The sequence below is a fragment of the Venturia canescens genome, chromosome 8 (genome assembly GCF_019457755.1).
Source record: "Venturia canescens isolate UGA chromosome 8, ASM1945775v1, whole genome shotgun sequence".
Classification (NCBI taxonomy): domain Eukaryota; kingdom Metazoa; phylum Arthropoda; class Insecta; order Hymenoptera; family Ichneumonidae; genus Venturia; species Venturia canescens.
The window spans coordinates 21,926,950-21,949,634 of record NC_057428.1 but is presented as its reverse complement, the minus strand read 5'-3'; the positions used below and the strand labels follow the sequence as shown (position 1 = coordinate 21,949,634).

Here is a 22,685-nt window from a genome sequence, read left to right as displayed (position 1 = left end):
AAAATGTTTTGATAGCTCGACGAAAGTTTGAGAATCTTTGGTAAATCGGATGTAAAATTGAGAGCCTGCCATGGACCCAGATCTCCGCGAAGACGAGAGGAACGAGTCCACCCACGACAAATTCCTTTTGTATATCTTGTATGAGTTCATTGAGAAAATCTACTTTTCAGACTCGTTCCGACGAGAATCTTGGATCAAAAAAGGAAATGCAGGTATCCGTCTGTTTTTCATTCATTCAACGGCTATTAACCGGAAAAGTCGATAATCGATTTAACAGAATAATAACGATCTTGTTTATTCATACTTCGCTCAATGACTTTCGATCTAAGAATCATTTCTGCTCCTCTTTTTTTTTCTCTAAATATCGTTAATTCATAATATTTCATCTTATTACTTTTTTTCAAGGTTCGCCAACACGATTGTAAATGAGTTGATTCAATTTCCAATCGGACTGTGTGCTGTTCAATAGGAACAAGTGGATCTATATGTATTTTTACTCCGCCCCAAAGTGCGCCTTCCGATCGGATTATTCGAACATCCATCATTTTTGGCAAAAACTCGATAAGAAACACTCCTAGCTCGCACTTTCTGTTCTCTCGAGCTATTATTGAACGTTGAATATCAGAGGAATAATTCACGCGCGGAAACGTATATCCAGAAGATGCGGGTAGATTCAGGGGACTGCTTCCTTCGTCCCTGTTATTTTACCACTGTCATTTTATTCTGAAAAAGTAAATACTCGCGATTATATATTAAAATTTGTATTTTTTCCCCGTTCCACTCTTGTACATTTGTGATCGTGATGCACGTTAGAAAAATGTGGTCTTGTGTAGGTAGACCCTAGATCACAGTTATTAAGGTAAACAAGGACGAGGTTGATCGGGCTGATGAAAAATTCACGATCGAAAAAAAAAAAAACAACTCACAATTTCGTTGAATCAGCCAACATAATTTCGGTTGGTGCGAGACTAACGAGTCAATTAAATACGCTTAAAAATTTCGAATCGTGATCTTTATGAAAATTGAGAGAGAAAAATGTAGTAATTTATTTTGGCACGAGAACGAAGTGATTGCCACGTTATAATATGAGCTAACAAAATTTATAAAATCAATCGAAAAAAAACGTTGCAGATCCGAAGAGAAAAAAAGCAGAGGAGACTCGTTAAAAATCTGAGTTCATATCTACCTGCGTCACAACGGAAGTTGAGAAAAACTGGGAGAAGTGGCCCTAAGGTCATGTTCCGACTATAGGTCGACCCCCCACCAGCGAAGGTCTGAGACTGTAGGTAGAAGAGCCGTCCCAAGAATTCTCATTCTTTTTATTTTTCGTTGCTCCTTTTTCAGTCTCTCTACTACCTGACCTTCTCCCATTGTGGATCGACGTTTTTGGGGCCTTGAGCCAAAAAGCCATGCATGAATAAAACACAAAGCAGTGCGGATATGTCCCCGGCCCTTAAATTTTCTCTCGTCATATTTTTTGCCATGGGATTTTATCCCTTTTCCTATAATAGTATTCTGTAATGATTCGTGGTAATTAATCGTTAGTCATTATCGTTTACACAGTTACTTACAATGGTACATCGCGTTTGACCAACGGTCCAGATTCATCGGAAAGTAAGCCACCCGAATTTGGAGTAATTTTTTTGCTCCAAATTTGGCTGGTTTCAAGATATTTTTTGTATACGGAGCTTGACGAGCTCAAGCTGACCCCTACAGAGCGAGTCTCTTAATCTTTTGCACGCTCTCTCGATGCAGCATCCGACAAACTTTTCTCTCCTGGTCTGTTGTAGGTATACATGTATATATCGAATATTCTCGCTGTCGTTAGGCAAGGGTGCAAAAGAGGGGGAATACGCTCTTCGGATGGAGGAAGGGGCGTCTCGCGAGCGGTCCGGTCTTTCTCTCTCTCTCTCTCTCTCTCGCTCTCGCTCTCGGTCTCAACTGCCGCGGTACCGGGTGACGCGGAGACCGGACCTCAGAATCCACAGTCTCGTCGAATCCTCGAGTGTGCGTGCGCTGAAAAACGCTCCAGTATCGCTCTCCGGTCTGCTCTCCCCCGACATCTCTTCGGGGGGTGAAACGGAGCGTCGATTTTTTCTTTGCCAGCATCCCGGTCCACGTTGGTCCCCGAGTGATTGCATTTGCCGATTTGTCTCGAGTGCGACGACGTCTCGTTGTGAAGTATTTTAAAATCCCTTTCCGGTTGGATTATCGCTCGGGAAGAAAAATTCATCCTCTCGGGGAGATTTTTTTTCGGAGAGTGCGCACCGGTTTTGTTACCAGCGGGGGTCACATCTCGGTCATGGCTGTCAACGATACCGCGATCGGTGAAGGTAGATCGATCCCGAGGTATGCTGATTTTTCAACGTTTTTTCCGGTACTCCGAAATAACGGTCTTATTTCCTCCTTACGGTTCGATCCTTTCAATCGTTTTTTAAAAAAAACGTATCACTGAAAAAAAAAATGTCATCGAGACGTTAAATTTTGATATGGAAACCACATATTACACGTGCAACAACTCCGATCGGTTCATACGTACGAATATCGATGCAGAGTCAATATTAACACACACGGAAGCGGAGTTACGTCAAATGATAATTGCATAAATTCGTAGTAAACCTTCGTGGCCATGAGATTTACGCACATATGCATTTGAATCGAAGGTCCGTGAGAGGCAATGCGTCACGTGAATAGAACCATGTACATATGCAAGAATATAAACAAACGTAAGCGAATATATCTCAATCGCGCACGGATCGTGATCCTTTGATGTTGTTTTTTTGTTTTTTCTTAATTCATTTTTCTCTCTCGATTAATCGCTACTGTACAGACTTTTACTCTCGGTTACGCGAGGCGAGAGAACTTTGCCAAGATTAAATGCAAATTTTTGTGCTTCGCTGATGTCACACGCGCTCTCGCTGCTCCTATGTAACAACGCGTTCTTGACTTATTTGACGATAATATGATCAACGGGAGTTGCGCTTCAAATTATTACCTCCTCTGGACTCACGACCAAGGTGTAGAAAGACTCGGCGACTGAGAGAACAATAAAGAGAGAGATTAATAATTGGGATGCTGTGTAGGTGTCGAGCGATACAATTAATTATTATTCTCCGCTTCTCTTTCCAAGAGATTCACGCCACGATGGGTTATTCACGAAAATATAAAATAGAAAAATCTTATCTCACGGAGTAATTGCATCATCGAACGATTTATCAGAGAAGATTCCTGGATACAGTTTCATTCGGGAATAGTAATAAGTGAAAGACGTGGTTAATTCACTCACGAGATTTGCAATGTGGACTATATATAGAAATATATGTGCAAGATCGTTTGAACCGAGTCACTTTTGCCATTCGCACCGATAATATACGCCCATGCGATTTATCTTGGCATTCGTACGTGTAAACCGATAACTGCACATCGATTATGTTTATCTGACTGTCCTGTCCTCGTAAAGGCAATTAACTCTGACGATAACAAGAGTATAGCGAGAGTGATTACTATTATTATGAATTTATTAATGCGCTGTGATTTGTTTGGTAGTATTTGATAATTGAATGGAGATATTTGATGGTACGCGATGAGAAGAAGGGAACTCGTGTATTGAAAATAAAGAAGTTAAAAACAAAAGAGTTTGAGATCGGAGCTCGTATAAACTCGGAAATAAGATCGACTCGGAGAGTATCGAATAACGCACGATTTGAAAACAAGATTAAACATCATTGGATCTCGTATGACCGGATTTAATCGATTGTACGTTCGTTCTATCATGGCTTTTGCGGTTTTCTCGTGGGTTCTTCCGATCATAATTTATGAATGAAAGGTCGCACAAGCGCACGCAACCGCGAGCATGCGAAGGGAAGACACGAGAAATAAGAAAAAGGAGCACGCGGTCATTGAATTACCGAACGCCTCTCCCACCTCAGTTTCGTCATTTTTTCAGAGATTCACGTGGCTCGAGAAATAAGCTGGGCTCGCGTGTGTGCGCCTCTTTGAAAACGCGTACGCAACGTCTCACAGAAACTCGACGCTCGTTTGGCAAAATTAACAGCGCCGCTTGAATTATTCACGCGCGTTTTTCGTTACAAAACGTGAATACGAATTGCCTCGGTGCGCCTACCCATCCTTGATTGAATTTCATTTCAAATCGTTTTTTATGATAACGACTTTCTCAACGGCTCAAATTAGTCAACGAAAAGAGCTCATTTTTCCTTATATTCCTGTTTTTGGAACGACGCTTTCGAACGAATTTACAAAATTAATCGTCCAGCGGTATTCGCTCCTCGTACGAAGCACACATGTTTATGGAGCTCGACGAAAAGAGATCAACGCTCTCTCGATCTATTATCGTCGTATCTCAATTGAAGCATATTGCACACGTCGCACATACCCGTAATTATAAATAATTAAACGGATGATCAAAGTGACAGGCTGCATTGCAAACTTTCATGTACGTATATATTTTCCTTTTTTTAAGCTCTCTTGCGCGTTTCGCTCGTTGTTGAGGTTGTCGCGTATGCAAAACATATGCGTTTTGTTCACAAAGCAGCACACGCTTGTGCGGTCTCGTTGTACGACACGTACGTTAAAACCTAACCGATAAGAGGAACGTGACGTTTGAATAACTCGCGCATACGTATCACATTCGAATTGACGAGGAGAAATTTCATTTTCAAACACTCCGTCAAACTCGCCGAACGAATCATCAATCTTTCTACGCGCCGTTGCATCAACCAACATTTAACATATTTTTACAAAACTTTTTCTATTTTATAAAAAAAAAAAATCCATGAAATCTTACATTCCCGCTTTCATCTTATCGAATCGGAACAAAGGTATTTGATTTTCTTCCTTTTTTATTCTTCAAATACCTCCGCCTTGTACGGCGTAACATGAGATGCGGTCAAGGCGGAAGTGAATTCATAAGCGGGATCCTTAAACGCGACTGCAAGTCTTACCCTGTTTGCTCGAGATAAGCTCTCGACTGTTGGAAACACTTGAGTAAGAATGCAGGTGTGTTCAATGTACATAATAAGGAAGAAGAAAAAAAAATAACAATTTACAATGTCTTTCCATACTACGCGAATGGAATGAGATAAGGAAAGAGACTGATAAAAAAAAATCTCATTGCTCACGTGCACTTTTTCGACTGTATTAATGATAATTGATAACAAATAGTTTGGGCAGTTTGAACAAAACATTTCCGGTTGTTACAAAAGGAATGATGATTAATACTTTTTTTTATAATTCTGTGCCATTTGGCTGAGCGAACGAGAATAAATCTTCGAAATTTTCGAGCCCGTGGATTCGTCGTTTTAAAAATCGCTAAACGGGATCGATTCAAGGACACAAAACCTCGATGCTAATCCGTGCGGATGGATGAAAAATTTCTCAATTTTGAAATAACACCTCAATCATCGAGAGCCCGGTTCTCCATCATGGGAATTGAAATAAAAGTGACGAACCGGTTAATGACCAACTCTTTCATGCTTATGGAAAATTATATAAATTACAGCGTGTTTGCACGGATAAACACTTATTAAAATAAGCTATGTTGAAGAGTGTTACTTGGGCTCTGTGTAATACGAATCGTTTTCCCAGGAAAAGAAGACGAAGAAAAAGGGGGGGGGGGGAGTTACGTGAACGAGAAGCGCGCTTCTTTGGTCGTGAGGTAGTCGCACGAGACGAGAGTTTCGTTCATTACACAATCGTTTCTCGAATGCTTATACAGTTAACTTATGAGGCTAGTGGTCTTCGCGTTAGGAGCGTACGTAGCATGCTGCACTCCAAGTTCGACATTGATAGCTCCAACGTCAAGTTAAATTGCTTTTTACCTACTTTTGCCTTCTCTCGGGCAATCGCATGCGTGGAGTTTGCACTTAACCTATCATTGGTTTTTCCTTTGCACTGCGTGATGGAAAAAAACTCTTTTTTTGCAACTCTGCATCATCGTATTCACTGAAGGATGACGCTCGTTGTGTTTCGTCGACGAAAACTCGCTTGGCAAATATTTTACGCGATTCGTGCAATTCCCAATTTAATTTAAATACGAATATCTTTTATTTTTCGGAAAGTGCAAGACTTGTTTGGCGTTTCGTAGATTCTCATGGGAATTAACAACTCCGGATTATGGTAAATGATGAGATATCGATCCAGGAAACATTGTGGCTGATTATATAGTGCCTCGTTTGATTTATTTCTCCGGGATTGTAAGAGACTCTCGAGGTCTTTCGAGCGTCGAGGAGACACGAGAAAGAGAGCGACAGGGAAAAGTAGTTCGAGAGCTGCGAGTGATTTAGAGGCTTGATATATCAGAGCAGAAGCGGGGGAGACCGGAAACTGGAACGGTCTTCTGCTCCGTATTTTCATGAAATCATAGATTCATAGACAAATATACTTGTAAATACATAAAAAATTGCTATGTACGATAACCATGAGCGTATACAATTATCCCGCTAATTATTACTTGTTGAATGCTAATCGACGTTTGTAATTATTTTTCTCAAAGAAACAAGCGCAAGAAGAAAACGTTCGCGGAGCGGCGATCTCGGAGGAGTTGCGAATACGAGAGAAAGATTTATTATCCGTAGGATATTTCTCGCTATCGGCGATAGTTATCCGGTGTCGATGAACGAACGAAAATGCATTTACTACCTGTAGTACGTGAAATGGGGTCAACTATATTTAAAAATAATAGAGTTATGGATTATTTGTGCGTGGCAAAAAGTGTGTAAAAAAATCGATTGGAAGGAGAGCGTAGGTGGGAAATAGATATAGCTCGCATATCTATATTTATGTTTGAGATACACAAGACCCACGTGTGACCAGAAAAAGGGGCCCACACACTCGTTCACCTCTTTATATTTCGCACACGGTCACGTTCGATATCGAGATGTTGAGCTTCGTAAATTCGTTATTATTTTTATCATTATTATTATAGTAAGAGCGCGTTCGCGCGGTAGATACGTTACGAGAGAAAATATAAACGCCCACGCGAAACGAACGCCTTTGCGTTTGGGTCCGTTGCATCAGTGCCCCGACCGACATTACGACAGTGAAAATTTTCACCGCTAATCATTTATCTCTCTTTGCATCAATTCAACATTGATTAAACGCGAGACGAACATTCGATCGACTACAAGCTTTTTGCAAAGCGGATTCCCCTTTTCGGGCTCCTGATTGGTTTTCGATAATTATTCGTATGTTGAGATGAATGAACTCGGTGTTTGTTCACGAGACGAATGTTCCTAGTCAAAGTTGGAGCGGCCTCGAACTAGTTAGTACACCTCGATAAATTTAGACGAAACCACCATAACCAAATTCTCCTCCATTTTTTCTTGCTCACTCGGCGCTCTTGCATTTTCTTCAAGCATAGACGATTTTTTTTATGCTTTCCGGACCCCGCCTCCGTAACGATATGTTGTGAGAGAGCTAAAAAAAAAAAAAAAGAATAGAAGACTCATTAACGAACTTGACAGAAGAGAACCTTTTTTTTTCTTTCGTCTATGCGTCTCCTCAAATTTTAAACTCATATTTTGACGAGTTTTATTTTTATACACTCATTAATAATAACGCTGTGTTTTAGCCTTGACGACCAAGCGATTTTTAACTTCATTCCCCCTTCCTCCGAACATTCAAATTGATGACAAGTATTCTGGGAGAGAGGGAAAATGAAAAAAAAAAAACCAAGTCATCTTCTGCCTCGGCGGTCTTGGAATCCTGTCAAAGAGAATCTCATGCGGAGGATTCGAAAAAAATATATTTTTTCCTTCCGCTTTTGGACTCGTGGAAAAATTCCCTTTTATTTGCTCACTTATTTCTTAAGATACTTCCTACCGGGCTTGAATATTCACGCCGTTTCTCGCTCTATCTCCCTCCCTCCATCTTTTTCTTTACCTCGAACTTTAATTTTGTTTCCACACTATTTCGGTCCGCCTTTAAGAAATCTTCGCAGAGACGTACGGACTATTCGTAAAGGGGATGAACGACACATGGTGTGTGAAAATATACAGGAGAGACAGGAAAACTTGAGTGCATATAACTTAACCTGTCAGTTCTTTTTCTTTAGATTTTCTTAGTTTACCTGATTTCTTCGTGAAATAAATACTTTTTAATTGAATTTGCACACGGAAAATTTTAGAGTTTTAACCAGTGTTACGAAGCAGGTGGCTTTCGTATCAGTGTTTTTTTCATTGGTTCGTTGCGTCGTCATTGAAACACGCGATAATCCGTTATCTCGGCAGGTTTTCTTATCTACGAACTACGAATTAAATTCAATCAGCCTGACGTTTCATATCAAGAGATTCACCGTTCTATCCAACACCTAAACTTTTGAAATGTTCGCACCTCCGACGGAATAATATCACGCTCTATTCGTTACTAATTGCAAGGAAAGTACTATAATTGGAAGAAAAGTCAACGGTTTCATTTTGGTTCGTGCCGTGTGTGCGGTTTTTCTTTGTGATTCGAGAACGGTGACACACGAGGCTGGATGGGAGCCCATGAGTGAAAGATCGTTTTACTTTCCATTTTTAACGGCCTCGTTCAACCTCACATGTCTCATTGAGTGTACACGTGAGCTCAGCTTGTTACTTTTAGTTGTAAGCTTTTGTCGGCATCGACGACATTCACCTTTGATTATTACGTTATATGATTTTCTGAAAAATTCAATCATCCTGAAATTTTTATCTCCGCAACATTTTGTCATAAACGAGAAATTCGATTGTGGAAAAAAACTGCTCGATCGAGCTCTGCATTTTTTCGAACGGATTTTTTTCCGTTTCGAGAGACATGGATATGTAAAAAGGTAGGGTTACTCACGAATTATAAGATTTTCCTGGGGAACGAAGTACAAAGCAATTAGAAGATTAACCCCGCGACGGGCGAGGAAGCAAATTGCTCGTGGAGGGCTTGTAAGTGGAGAAAAAATAAATAAATAAGAATTCGCAGGGAGAAGCTTGAAACGCGAAAAGAGAAAAAATATCGGAGATAAATAGAGAAGAGAGAAGTGCTCTCTTTCTCTCGCTCTCCCGATGAGAACGAGTAGGCAAAAGCGTTGCACCGCGTCGTCAGACCAGAAATCCGGGCACTACGAAATTAGACATTCGTTCCCGTGAATGCGAGTGTCATAGCGTGGAAAATACGACGTTTTCGAATCGTAAAAGATTTTATTCAAAGTATCGAAAAAGCAACTTTGGTAAAGAAGTCGTTAAAAAAACATCCAAATTGTTTAACAATCACATGCAAGATATAAATAATTTATGCGTTTTATTTCCATCAGAGACTAATTCGGTGGACGAAAAATATATCATTAAGACTTTTTAAATCACTTCGACGAATAAATTATATGAAAATTTGACTAATTGGTTAATCTTTCGAATGTTTTCAGAAAAATCATGTAGTGTCGGCCGAATCGGAGGGAAAAAGGAACGTTTACCTTGAACTCGGGAAAATGGCATTGACCGTATCCTCGCCCCGTGTTTTCGACGGAAACGGTGAGTCGCCATAATTAATTAAGAAACAATCAATATTAAGGAATCAGCAGAGAACGTGATATAGAATTTAAAAACCAAGCGTAATTTTGGCTTAAATTAAAAAAAAATTGCCCATGTTATTTGGTAATTAAGTCCAATAATTGCTCAAGAAATTCCGGGGCAAAGTATTCGTTCGTGTTTTTGTTGAAATCGTGTGCGAGATGATGAGAAAGATTTAGTTGAAGAGGAATGGAAGAGTGAAAAGGATGAAGCAAGTAGGGAAATGAGTGGTCGGCATGGACGCGTAAAACGTACACAAGTGTTCCATCTCGGCTAACGAACATTCAAGAAACAAAAGAGAAGAAGAAGACAGAGAAAGAGAGATGGAGATTATTATTACCCACCTACTCCTGGATACTCGCCAATGGTTACGGCATATTTTGCTTTTATAACCCTGGTGTGGATCTTCTGGTCGTTAACCTCGCCATCGAACAATCCCGTTTATGCTCTTCGCCTTACTTTGTGACAACTCATTTAAGGATTCGTACTTGATATGGAAGCTGGAATAACAAAAAGATAGATGAATTTTTCGATCCTTCAGTCTTTGTGCTTAATGATCGATGTTAGAAATCGTTGCGTAAATAACACATTGAACGATTGTAATTTGAATTTTAGCGGGAAAGCAGGGTTTTCATTCAGACTCGACGGGTTCTAAATGTCTGTGTTGTCCGTACGGTTATCACATCGACTTGGATTTCGTGCGTTATTGCGAAGCTGTCGCTGCTGATACTACTAGCGACAATAAATCGACAATTGAGAGACGTAAAAAACGAGAAAGACGACGACAATGTCAGTCCATGGAAATACTTTTGGGATTGGTGAGTTGTTTTCATAATAATGCTAATTTTTTAAAATAAATCTTCACCTGTAATAATTGTGCTGTTACCATTAATATTTCAGGTGGATCCAGTTTTGGAAGGACTGGAGAACCAACTGCCCGAAATAGCCCAGGATAATTTAACAGGTAACGGTGTAACGACCTTACCGCGATCGTGCCATACGAGACCGTTGAACGTTCAGCACACACCGGCCCTTGATCTGAGCGATGTCGTGGGCGATTTTGAAGCGACCCTTCGTCGTCTCTCTAAACCGTCGAAGCCCTCGGAACGGAAAGCTCCAAACGAAATCGGTGAGTCTGAAATTCAAATATTCATTTCATTAATTTAATGATTTCATCAAAATTTATTCATTCCGAAAGATTCGAAAATGTGTTGGAATTTAATTGATTTTTTTATAAGCACGATTAATTGTCATGCGTGTTTGCCCTTTCCGCCCTGAATCCTCAAATGATTTTCTCCCGTCATGCTCGATTCACTTGGATGAACGCGTCAGAAATCTTCACTGAATTTCTTGTATATAAAATAAGTCAAACCTACGGAAAAGAAGCAATGAAAAAGCGAAACAAAAGTATCGCGGTGGTGCTTCTCAGGTTCAACTATTTCGAGCGCGAGTCATCTCGAAAATTTTCAAGGTTCGCTAACGGAAAAGCGCATCCAATGATCTCGCTACGAGCTTTCTCTAACGAATTATTGAAATTCCTCTTTTGCTATCGATAGCCAAAGAATCATTGAAAGTTATTGCTCTATTAAAAATTCAGTACACACTTTTATATTCGCGATTCGATAACATTCAACCGGTTCATTTCTATGATTATATAGCTACGATTTTACACGATTATTCGTTTCACAGAATCACTTGTCTTCAGCAACGATGATTAACGATTAGAAAGAAAAAGTTTTAAACGCAGTGAATGTTTAATAAAATACATTTGTCAAATTGAAAGGTAAGAATCTCTGCATGGAACAGACGAATCCGTTTGTCTCAACATATCTCACTTGCGAATCGAGAAAAAGACAAAGAGAAGGAGAGAGGAGAAGAGCGAAATGTACTATTCTTAGTAGAGTCAGCAAATCCCACAGAGTCAGGTTAATAGTGTCTTTTTCCTTCTTCACAAGATATTGAGTAATCTGTTCGGAAACAAATAAAAATACAAACGTTTCCATTTTTTTTGTTCGACATTTCCCCGAATCAGAATCACTATAATGCGATTGAAATGAAGATAACGGGGTGCACATGAGATTCGCAATATCAGCGAATTAGCGAGAATTCCTTCGATTTCGACACTCTCACGAACTCGAGTAAGATTAAATTGAAAAAAAAATCCTTGACTACTTCCTTTCACACGAGACAAGAATCGTGGCAGAAAACGGCGTGTGATTTTGCCGGTTCCCTCATTTTTTCTTCTCCTTTCTCGTTATAATAAACACGTATGTTGAACTTGTGTGATACTTAATTAACTCTTTGAATGAAGCATTAGCTCGGGCCCTTCTCGGGTTCTTAACTTATTCACGATGATCAACCCGCTTAATTAACTTTCATCGCGTGTTGCAATATCGTCGATCTAGAAATTCAGGAGGGAATATTTATCGGTGGAATAAAGTGGAAACTTTTCAAGAATCAGTGAAGAATATTTCGCTGAGAAATTATTGTACGTTCTCCGAGAACATTCGATGCCAATGGAAAAGGAACTCTTGGCGGGTTTCGTTAAAAGCCGCGAGGGAATCGCCAGTGCGTGGCTGGAACCACCTGCTTCCGCTCGCTCAACGTCCCTACATATCTTCCCTCTCTTTTTTCTTTTTTCCAAAACAAGGGTGTCACGTGCGCTCGAGAACGAGAATGCAGCCAACCCTTCAAAAATTTCGGCTTACACCCACTAATTTGCCTTCGAGCGATTCACGCATGTTCAACCGTCCGTTGATATCCCTCAGAACGAATGCACCTGTTTCGAGACTCGGTGATACACATTTAAATATTAAATATATTCGTTCGACTTATATCTCTCATCATGATCATCAACGTCATTGCCATAGTAATGAAGATCCTTCGAATCATCAGTTACAATGGATATCGGTTCAATTTGACGTTTCCACGTCGATATCAACGATCGGTTAAATTCATTCCTTGAGTTTTAAGAACGTTCTAATTATTCTTAATGAAAAAAAATGATCGAAGCGTTGAAAACAAAAGTATGAGTGTGGCCAAACTTCTCCGAAGGAAATGTGTTACAAGAGACTGGAAATCGCTGACTCCGAGTGGTCACGGGAAATAATTTTTCAGCGCACAACGAGGATATAAGGCAACTATGCCACGAGACATGAGACTCCTAACCGCAAAATCGTCGTTGCGAATTTACACTCCTCCTGTCCCAACCAGAAAGCCTGCGAAGAATGATTTCAGTCGATCGATCGATTTTTACTTGACAGTCAAATTAATGGTCATACTACGTAACGCTCTATAGAAAGCAGTATTAATATTGAAGATTTTGATAGGGGGAACGAGGCAACTGTTTTCAATTTAATTCGCCACATGTGGCGATACAGAAATAGCAAATTTATCGGCGATATAACTCGCAGACTTTTTCGCGATCGAATAGAAGGCCTCATTAATTACGGCACGTTGGCTAGCCAACTGTATAAAACTAGACGAGAGTGTGTAAGATCTCGTTTATTGCGAGAATTCACTAGCGTACCGTCGTAACAATATAGAGATCGACGAGGATCGCGGCGATTTTTGGAGCAACCTTGCCGAGACCAGTGATCGCCACATATGGTGCTTTCGTTAACGCTCCACCTGTCTCTCCAGCACGTATGAATGCATTTACAACTGACACTATGCTAGAAACGTCCTGAGCAGAGAACTTTTTTCAAAATTACCAAAACTCGGTAAACATTTCAACTTTAACGACTCCGGGCCTCGATTTCTGCAACAGAAACTGATAATATTTACGTCAATTTGCACCAAAAAATTTTGAATAAATTTGCAAAAAAAAATATTGAAAATGGAAAAAAAATTGTTCGATCCGCTATCAGCGAAATATCAAGGGAATTTTTTCTTTAACTTTCATATCATCAAACCTTTGTTGAAGCAAGAGGGCATCTCTTGAGGCCCCCCCCTCATCGCGATGGTTCACCTCGATGAAGTCGCTCGGTAGCTTTGCCGGCCTCGAGTCACACAGTCAAACGTTACTGCTCGTCAGTAAAAGACCGCTTCCTTTATCGCGCTCTCTACCGATCCTGTTCAAACAAAACGATTTGAAAAATAAACAGTAACGACAGAAGTACAATCAAAAGTTACGAAAATGTGACGAACAAACGTCAATTCGATAAGCGCTATTGATTATCGATCAAACATTCTGCATAATTTATTAAAAATAAAACAAACACAAGTCTGAATGAACAAGTGATAATTTTCAAGTTCAAGTTAAAGTTCCTCCAAGGCATTCGCGAATCTCATAAATTTACAGTGTTGCATTCAAACGACACCGGTGAATGATTAAATCCTATTTATTGTTTTCACCGAGCTTATTTATTCAACAATGGGTGTGAAAAAATTCATAATGAAGCGTTTGCCTTTCTGCAAAATTAAAATTAAGAGAAAATATCGTGAGTGAATTTGTAATTTCATTTTACTTGTTCGATCATGATTGTTATTTTAAGGACTGCAAGAATAATTTTACTGAAAAATTTGATTATGAATAAGTTTTGATCGCGTAGACATGCAAAATGTTGATGTGACTGCGTACGAGTATAAAACAAGTGATAAGAAAGAATTCTTCTCGTGATAGCTGATGATAATTTCAATAGCCTCGCGATACAAACATGATTCCCGAGAGCACATTTTTTTAATTAGAAGAAAAGATTAAAAAATCATCAACTGTCTCGTCTTTTCACGAAGGCACTTCTCGCTTTTGTTAATTGATTGCGATGCCCAGCTACGAATTGACAAAGGTAGAAATACTCGTCCGGATGATGCATATTGCTCTCGTTATCCCATCAACTTTCAACGAGAGGGCAAAGTTAAGGCTTCGAGGAAGACTTTTTTTCGTTATCAGAAGTCAAACAAGCGAGAATTCATTATCGGACTACGGTTTGTTTCATTAGTCGAGGAATTACAAATATACTTGACAATTCACGAAGATGATTATTCAAATTAAGAGAAATCCAAATTTTCATTACACGCGAAAACATTGATGTGTGAATCGAAACATATTTGCACCATCGTGCTCACAAAACCATACGCATCACAACTTGCTTAATTGTTTAACCAGTTAATTTTATTTATTAATATTACAGACGATTGGAATTGATATTAAGTACCATCGATCCGTAACATACGTTATTGTTTAATTAATTTAACACAATTTTCGAGTCTTATGTAACGAATAAGATAAATGATACGATCTTTCCGCTTTCTCGGTGACAGGCGATTGCCTCAATAACAAAGTTCGTTTATCATCCGAAAAATGTCAATAAAAATTTCATTATCAATCAGTGACGGCAAATAGGGGAGAAATCATACGCAGTATCCATTATCACGAAATTATCAAATTTTACGTATACATACTCATTATTTTTATTCACCTTCCACGCAAATATTTATCTGGTCAACGATACGATGAACCCTCATGGCATGGGTGCCCCTATGAATTACTTTTCAGGCGATAATCGAAGAAGTGTAGAAAAGCAGCAAAACAACAGAAAAAATATAGCTGTGAAAATCTCAGAGCCTCCATTCCTTTCTTCTCATTTTAATATTTTTCTAACGGTATGCGTTTCTGCGCAGTATCACACGCGACCGCTATTCCGACGTACATAGTACAATTCCTACATTAAAATCTTCCTCTGCACACCCTCATTATGCAACCGTTGATAATTACGCATAACAATTATTTTTCATACCGGAGTATTTGCATCGTAACGAACTCGTCACAGACAAAGCACTACGGATTCTATATATCCTTGAACCTCTATCCCTCGTTAACCTCGATTATGCTTGATAAGCGAACAGTCCACCTGAAATAGTGCGTGTACTAATATCGAAGATGGTGATTTGAAAAAAAAATTTCGAAATTGACGTTTTTCGTATGTTTTTTAATAGATGGCATCAACCCTCCAACAAATGTTCAAATTAATCAGCACACGGAGTTGGCAACGGACTTTGACAATGCCAGCATCGGTAGCGGAAACTCAAATCTCAGTACTGGTGCTCTCCAGGTATTTTTTAAAATCATTATGCTTTGTTTATCGAAACCTATTTTCAATAATTCGTAGACGGTCAGAGTCTCAATATTCGCAAGCGAACAAAAGTCTGAATAAATTCAATTATTTGTGAACGAGGCTCGAAATTTGGGAAGATTCGATTAAAATATAAACTCATTTCCAGAGCATCAGAGAACAAATGGCGGTATCGTTGGAAAGAATGAGAGAACTGGAGGAGCAAGTCAAAGCCATACCAATGTTACAGGTGAATATGATAAAAAATTAAGAGGGCGCATGAAAATGTTTGGAATGTCTTATTTCAATTGAACCAGAATACAGCCAAAAAATGTGTTTAGCTGTAATTATTTGAGAACGACGAAAAAGGACTTGGATTCAAGATCGTGTACTAAAAAGAATTGACAAACATTGGACCCCAAAACAAATAAATATTCATTCTTGATAGAAAATATAAGAAAAAGAAAAAGCGAAAGAACGTTAGAAATTTAATCGCATGACTACCGAGCTGGAACGAGTGAATGTAGCGGTAAAACCGATCGAAACTAAGCGAGCTCGTCCTCACAAAGGTTCTCAAAATTGCTCAGGTACGAGAAGCGGTTCGCTCGTGTACCCGAAGGTTCACGGAATTTCTCGAACAAACGAAAAGAGAATAAATCGTTCCTCGATCCCTTCTCCTAGCCCATTACTTTATTGTCAAAAATGTGTTGAAATTCATTGGTCAATTGGTCGGCAGAAAAACAGCTCATGTACCTGCGAGCGGGCACGTGTTTATGAATTTTCTAAGCCCTCTTCAACCTCTGGTTTCTTCTTTCGCGTCAGTACACGATTAAACTCGCACGCCGTAACACTCGAAGGAGAGTTTTTAAACGTTTCAAATTTCAATAAAAATCCGGCTGGGACCGGAATTTACAATTTTTCCTCGCTTTTTTCTAACAAAATGATGAACGATGAGAATTTTTACTCGTCAGGTTCAAGTTTCGGTGTTGAAAGAGGAAAAACGTAATTTACAACGTCAGGTAGAAGAACTCAATGAATCGAAAATAAATGACGAGGACTCATTGTCGTCGAGATATCGTAGCAATTCATTGTCACTGACGCGAAGCAACAACGATAAAAATACTCCAAAAACAGTTGCGATCTCAACCAGAGATATGGGGATAATGTGCGGAGTCATGACCAGAGACGTTGGAGTTTCACATCAGCAGGTAATTAACGAATTTTCGTATTTTCCAAAAAATACTCGATACTCCTTTCATAAAAAAAAGGTGAGGATCGTGAATGATTATTGTAAAAAGTATATTTTGTTGCAATGAAAAAAATACGACGAAGCGTTATTAAAAATGAATGGTAAAAAAAGAAAGGTAGAGCCATTTCCTTATAAATTTTCACACTCTACATCTTCATTACGAAATGCAATTTCGCCCAGAGCGGCGTTAGTGTTCGAGCATTGTATAAGTTGAGTTCAGAGCGTGTGCTATACAATGTAACTCGTTCCCAAACAATGAAATAGCTATTGCAGGAGATCGACTTTCACCGGAGCCTTTAACATTCGTACAATTTGCTCCCACGCACGTGAATTTATTCTAAAAAGGGCACTTTTCTTCCATTCTAATTTGTTTTGTTTTGTTTTTTTTTTTTTTTTTTGTTGCAATTCGTCATTGCAGGTAAGAACTCGGGATGTCGGAATGATAACGAGTACACCTTTGGCACGAGGCGTGGGAACGACGAGGCAGAATCGAACAATCCTGAGCGAGTCGAGTTTCGATACGAAAGATTTGACGAATTATATGAACTTTACCTCGAGTCCAAGAACGACGAGCAAATACGAGCTCGAAGATATGCGAATAGAGCGCATGCTACCTTGTTATCCAAGAGGTCCGGTCAGTCTTGCGAGCTTGAACGGAAGTGGATCACCCGATACGAAACGGAAAAACGTACAAAATCTCCGACAGAGTCCTATCAAATGTGAGACAATATTACCCGATGTTTGTTCTTATAAAGATCGGTTCAGATGTACGCACGAATCGAGAAAAGACAGCAGCACTAATACCGAAAAATCTAGTCCAACGAGTCTTCAACGCAGCACACTGAGATTCGATGAGATTTTACCAAGAAAAGAAGAAGCGATTGTTCACAAACCGGAAACACGAAATTCCGCTACGGAAACGATTCTTGGTATGCAAGAAATTCACAGTCCAGATGACATCGCACGAATAGTGGAGGATGCAATAAAAATTTATCAAGAAAGTATAGAGAAGGAGAAAGCTTCAAAGTACACTCAATGCACACCGGAAGTGATAAAATTACCGGAAAAGAAAGACCAAGAGGTACAAGTTTCGGAACCTTTCAAAATGAGAATGAACGTCGGAACTAGCTGCAAACCACGAACGATGGAAGTTGGGACCGATGTTGGTCCTCTTCCTGGAACGAGATCAATAGCTTCTGGACCTGATCCTGTTGCCACGACGAACGTAATTTCTCTCAATTCAATGAATTCCCTGAGAAGTCATTCGTTCAATTATGGCGATACGAGGCTCAAGAGAAAAACAACGAAAAGCGTAGCTTCGTTGACCGAAGGCCTGGTTAAAATGACAGCACGAAGCACCGAGACAACGGATCTGCAACCGAAAAAACGGGATTTTGGTACATCGCCGTTAAAAAAAATATTCGTCGACGTTTCCGTGGGCGATTCCCTCAAACCACATATCGCCATTTCTTGCGCCGCTAATTATTGCGACAACTGCAAAGAAACCATTAAAAATCTCGCGAAACAAATGTCGAATAATTCAGAGATACACTGCAACAATCAAAATACCGCTGTCGTTTCGAGAATACCCAGACCGTCGCACATTAATCTTGGTAGTCCTGATCACCGACGACAATTCAAGAGACAGGACACTTATACCAAAATACCAGCTTCTGGAGTTATTAGATACGACGCTGATAACAGAGATCACTACGAGGCGAATAATCGGTAAGAATAACCTTCGTTTTTTCATTTTTTCGTTTTTCGAATGCCTTGGGTGATGATAACGTACGCATCATATATTTCGTGTCATACGTTTAGTCCTTTGTATTATGCCCTTTTCGCACAAACGGACCACTCAACGGCTCGCGGCTCTTTTCTCGTGATAAACGAAGGCCTGGCTGAAGCGTCGAAGAGGGAGCATGCGCGAACGACAGCTGCACGACGACATTCAATCCTATAGAATCGTATATACCAAGTACGAGTGTGTGCGCGTACACCTGGTACTCCGGTCATAGCTTGCTCCATAAAAAGCTAGTATACAATATTCACTAAACGTAGTTGTATCACGCGCATGTTCAATCTCTGCAAATCCTATCGTATCGTCCTTAATTTTTCAGTTTCTTTTCAAATTAATAGCCTTAAATAAATAATTCCGTGGCTTCCTTGAGAATTGTGAAGAAAATCTGGTGCTTGTGATTTCCTTTCATCCTCTTATTCGCGTAGTCAATTATCTCGACTTTTCTTTCAACGATATACGGAGAAGGAATTGACATGGTCAATGCTGGTTGAAAATCACGATTGACGTACATACGTTAGAACTCGATCGATGCTTCAGCAGCAACAGTTCAACTGTCGTATCTCCAATGGAACGGAAATTATCAGAATCGAATCATCCTATTTTCCTGGCGAAGGGTATTTTCGATTTTTGTCTTTACTCCAATGAACCTCCTTCTCGCGGAAGTGTCGCAAATCCTAAGTTGAAAATTGAATCCTGAAACAGCAACCAATTACAGTGAATTATAATTGATTCCAAAAGGAATTCGATGAAAAGTTTCGTACAATATCGTTTTTATCGTCGTAAGGAAAATTCGATTATTTGGCTCGAGTCAACAAAGTAGAATGCAAGGTCGCTTTTTTCATATGGCTATATATGTTGCTCGTTAAATCTCAAAGTTCCAAAAACTCTTCATCGTTATTCCTTACTTTTTTCGAAAATATTGCAATTTTTTGAAATTTGTTTCTTCTGTAAAATACCTCTATAAAAATTCTTTATTGCAATCTGAATTGAAAAAGTTTTAATTTATTTACTTTTCAGGCTACAGCAACAGGAAACGGAGGAGATCAGAAACGAAAAGAAAGAATCCAAAGAATCTGGATTGCCTGAAAAGGAGATTGAAATATCGGATGAAAAGAATGTGTTGTCGGATTCCGAACTGTTTCAGCCGATCAATGAGAAACCACGTGAAAAAGTTGAGCCTAGCAAAGAAATGCGAGCGGCGATGAAAGTTTTGAACGATAATTTGAAAAAATCACCAAGCAAAAATATATCGCATCAGACGAAAAATGCGACGAATGTTATACAGCAAGAATGGTTTAAGATTTCGAGCATAGCAACGGCTAATCCTCTCGACGTTGAGGATTATTTAGACTGTTTCGAAGAATTTTCGAGTCAAATCCTAGAGTACATCGTTAATATGACCGATTCGAGTGGCAATACTGCAATGCATTATGCGGTTTCACATGGAAATTTCGATGTTGTTTCAATTCTACTCGATTCGAAAGTTTGCGATATAAATAAGGCCAACGTCGCCGGATATACAGCTGTTATGCTCGCTGCTCTTGCTGATCTCAGAAATTCTACACACGCTTCCGTCGCTAATAGACTCTTTCAACTTGCCGACGTTAATATTCGTGCAAAATTGGTAATTTACCCATTTTTTTCTCATCTATTTTTATAACAGAGAATATTTGTATACACATATATACTTGAAATTATTTCAGTCAATTCAATGAGTCACTTTTGAGATTTACAATTTGTGAAGGGACGAGTTTTCGTTTGAGTTTACCTATTGGTTTCTATAAAAGTATCACGTCTTTTTTCTGCCCATTAGCACGGACAAACGGCCCTAATGCTAGCAGTTTCTCACGGTCGGAAGGACATGACGAGACTTCTTCTGGATGCTGGAGCAGCGGTGAATATTCAAGACGAGGATGGCAGTACAGCATTGATGTGTGCAGCTGAACACGGTTACACGGATATCGTGAGGTTATTGTTGGCTCATCCGGATTGCGATTCGTCGATAGTTGACGTTGACGGTAGTTCAGCATTGAAGATAGCCCTCGAAGCTGGGAATCGCGATATAGGTGTACTTTTATACGCACACGAGCATGTTAATCGTGGAACGAGTCCATACTCCTCCATGAGGCGAAGTCGGAGAGGCTCCAAGCCTACGACCCCCACAGGCCCTTCTCCCTCAGCTCCGGTTAGTCCAGCACCTTCTCGGAGATTCAACTCTTCAACGATTTCACTCAACTCCACAAAGTATTCTGGGAAGTAATGAAACACAAAATACTTTTTAAAAACACAAAGAGATTAAAAAGATTGAAGACACAAACAAAAACATATAGTCGTGAATAATGTATAATCAAGGGGAATTGTGGTAATTTTCTGTGATTCAATTTATAGTAAAGGAGACAGAAATGAAGGAAGTAATATATGATGACGGGACACATATTATATTCATTGTTTAGACATTTATCGTTCGATTTACAAAAATATAAATCTATTGGTCTACACCTAGCAATAATTTCCAGTAATTTATTATTACTACGTATTCACTGCATGCGTAGTAAAAAAAATTGTTTCTTAAATCTTGGATTTGAATGTAGGAGAGTTTATGGTAAAACACGGTGCTGTAGTTCTGGATTTTTTAAAAACATCCTTTTCTCAAATTCTTTGTAATCTATCAAAAAAGTGTTTTGTATTCTGTATACGTATACATATTTAAACACACAGGCTTGATCGGAGGATTTTTAGATTCTGCAATCAATTTGTCCAATAAACAAATTAGAGCCAAAAATTCAAACAACTTTTGACTTTGTCTGCTTTACTTCCTCGTATTTCACTGCGAGAGAAATTGTTGAATCTGGCTCTATGAACTATTTTTCTATGTACTTTTATTTTGTACAAAACTGATAATAGCAATTTTTCAATTTTCTCAAAAATAACTTATTTTGTCCTATAGAAAGCTTATAAATTCCACAAAGATTCAGTGTTTTCTACTTTTTCATATTCCAAGGTGCTAATTATTCGACTCGGCTCGAAAAGAAATTTGGAACATTCCAAAAATTATAAAAATCAGAATTTTCATAAACAATAAGTCGGAAGTATGTTTTGTAGCTATCATCATTTCTTCAAGATGTCAAGCTATACTATTGAAAACAGAAAATTTCTTTTCGTCGCAGCTTTTCTTTTATAATTGGAACAATTTTTCTGTATACCAATGTAGTATTGAAAATTAGATTGCACTTTGTATAATGTGCAATAAAAATATGAAAAAAAATTATGGAAAAAAAAATTTAATGTGAAATGAAAAAATGTTGTAGAGTCAATCTATAGTGTCTTACTATAAAAAAGTATTGAAAATGTAAAAAAGTATGATGATTCAAATACCTCCGATTGTGCAGGTACAATTTTGAATCCGATTGCATCAACAATTGTTCCGTATGTACTGTAAAGAACGAAATTGTTGAGTATTTCCTCTTTGAAACAGAAGAATTGGAACTTTCATAATTATCCAATGAGGTTACATTAAAAGAATAAAAAGAAATACTTACGATTAGAGGTTGTGAATAATGAATTAAGTATTTAAGTCTACCTTTGATGATTACGATGCTCATTGTCTCAAAGACTTGGTTGAAAAAATAATCGTATAACTATATGAAAGAAGATTTATGAAAGATCTATGTATGCATATTATGAAAAAATGTTAAGGAATTGTGAATTTTTGTCATGAATGTGAATTCGGTCCTGAAGAAGAAGAATGAATGAATAACGTATAGCGAATGTTTTCAACTAAAAACCAGTAAAAAAGTAGTAACTCGTGTTTAGACATCTGTTAGTTTGTAGAAAATGTTTTTTCATTGTTTGTGCCTTTGTAACATGTTATATATACATATATTATAAATATATAACTTTATTAATAAATCGAATGTCCATTCGTGCACACACATACACACACACATACACGAGAGTATTCGTATAATTTTGATTAAAACCCACTCTCTATATATCCCTCCTATCCTATCATAATACATCGTCGTAGAACCAGCAAAAGTTTCTGA

At 38.7% G+C, this 22,685-nt stretch overlaps 1 protein-coding gene and 2 long non-coding RNA genes across 7 annotated transcripts; 1 reads left to right on the top strand and 2 right to left on the bottom strand.

The window, feature by feature from the left end:
• Nucleotides 1-33: 33 nt before the first annotated feature.
• Nucleotides 34-10,517, bottom strand: LOC122414363 (uncharacterized). The gene is made up of 6 exons (XR_006261746.1): nucleotides 10,402-10,517; nucleotides 9,881-10,036; nucleotides 2,540-3,036; nucleotides 1,572-2,451; nucleotides 1,187-1,515; nucleotides 34-723 (listed from the first exon to the last, which is right to left on the bottom strand). It is a non-coding gene; the product is annotated as an uncharacterized lncRNA (long non-coding RNA).
• Kank (kank) lies at nucleotides 2,211-22,548 on the top strand. 4 transcript variants are annotated; one of them, XM_043425554.1, is made up of 10 exons: nucleotides 2,211-2,349; nucleotides 9,392-9,497; nucleotides 10,152-10,354; nucleotides 10,437-10,665; nucleotides 15,474-15,589; nucleotides 15,759-15,839; nucleotides 16,561-16,797; nucleotides 17,257-18,566; nucleotides 19,657-20,263; nucleotides 20,453-22,548. In XM_043425554.1, exons 2-10 carry the CDS (start codon nucleotides 9,455-9,457, stop codon nucleotides 20,897-20,899), a joined length of 3,273 nt encoding a protein of 1,090 aa, XP_043281489.1. In that variant the 5' UTR covers nucleotides 2,211-2,349; nucleotides 9,392-9,454; the 3' UTR covers nucleotides 20,900-22,548. The 4 variants fall into 4 exon arrangements, with proteins under 4 accessions (XP_043281489.1, XP_043281488.1, XP_043281491.1 ...); XM_043425553.1 differs by lacking the exon at nucleotides 2,211-2,349 and adding an exon at nucleotides 5,715-5,770; XM_043425556.1 differs by lacking the exon at nucleotides 2,211-2,349 and adding an exon at nucleotides 8,559-8,577.
• LOC122414365 (uncharacterized) lies at nucleotides 13,072-20,531 on the bottom strand. 2 transcript variants are annotated; one of them, XR_006261749.1, is made up of 4 exons: nucleotides 20,408-20,531; nucleotides 19,153-19,332; nucleotides 13,451-13,609; nucleotides 13,072-13,308 (listed from the first exon to the last, which is right to left on the bottom strand). It is a non-coding gene; the product is annotated as an uncharacterized lncRNA (long non-coding RNA). The 2 variants fall into 2 exon arrangements; XR_006261750.1 differs by having other exon boundaries at nucleotides 13,072-13,296.
• Nucleotides 22,549-22,685: the final 137 nt, after the last annotated feature.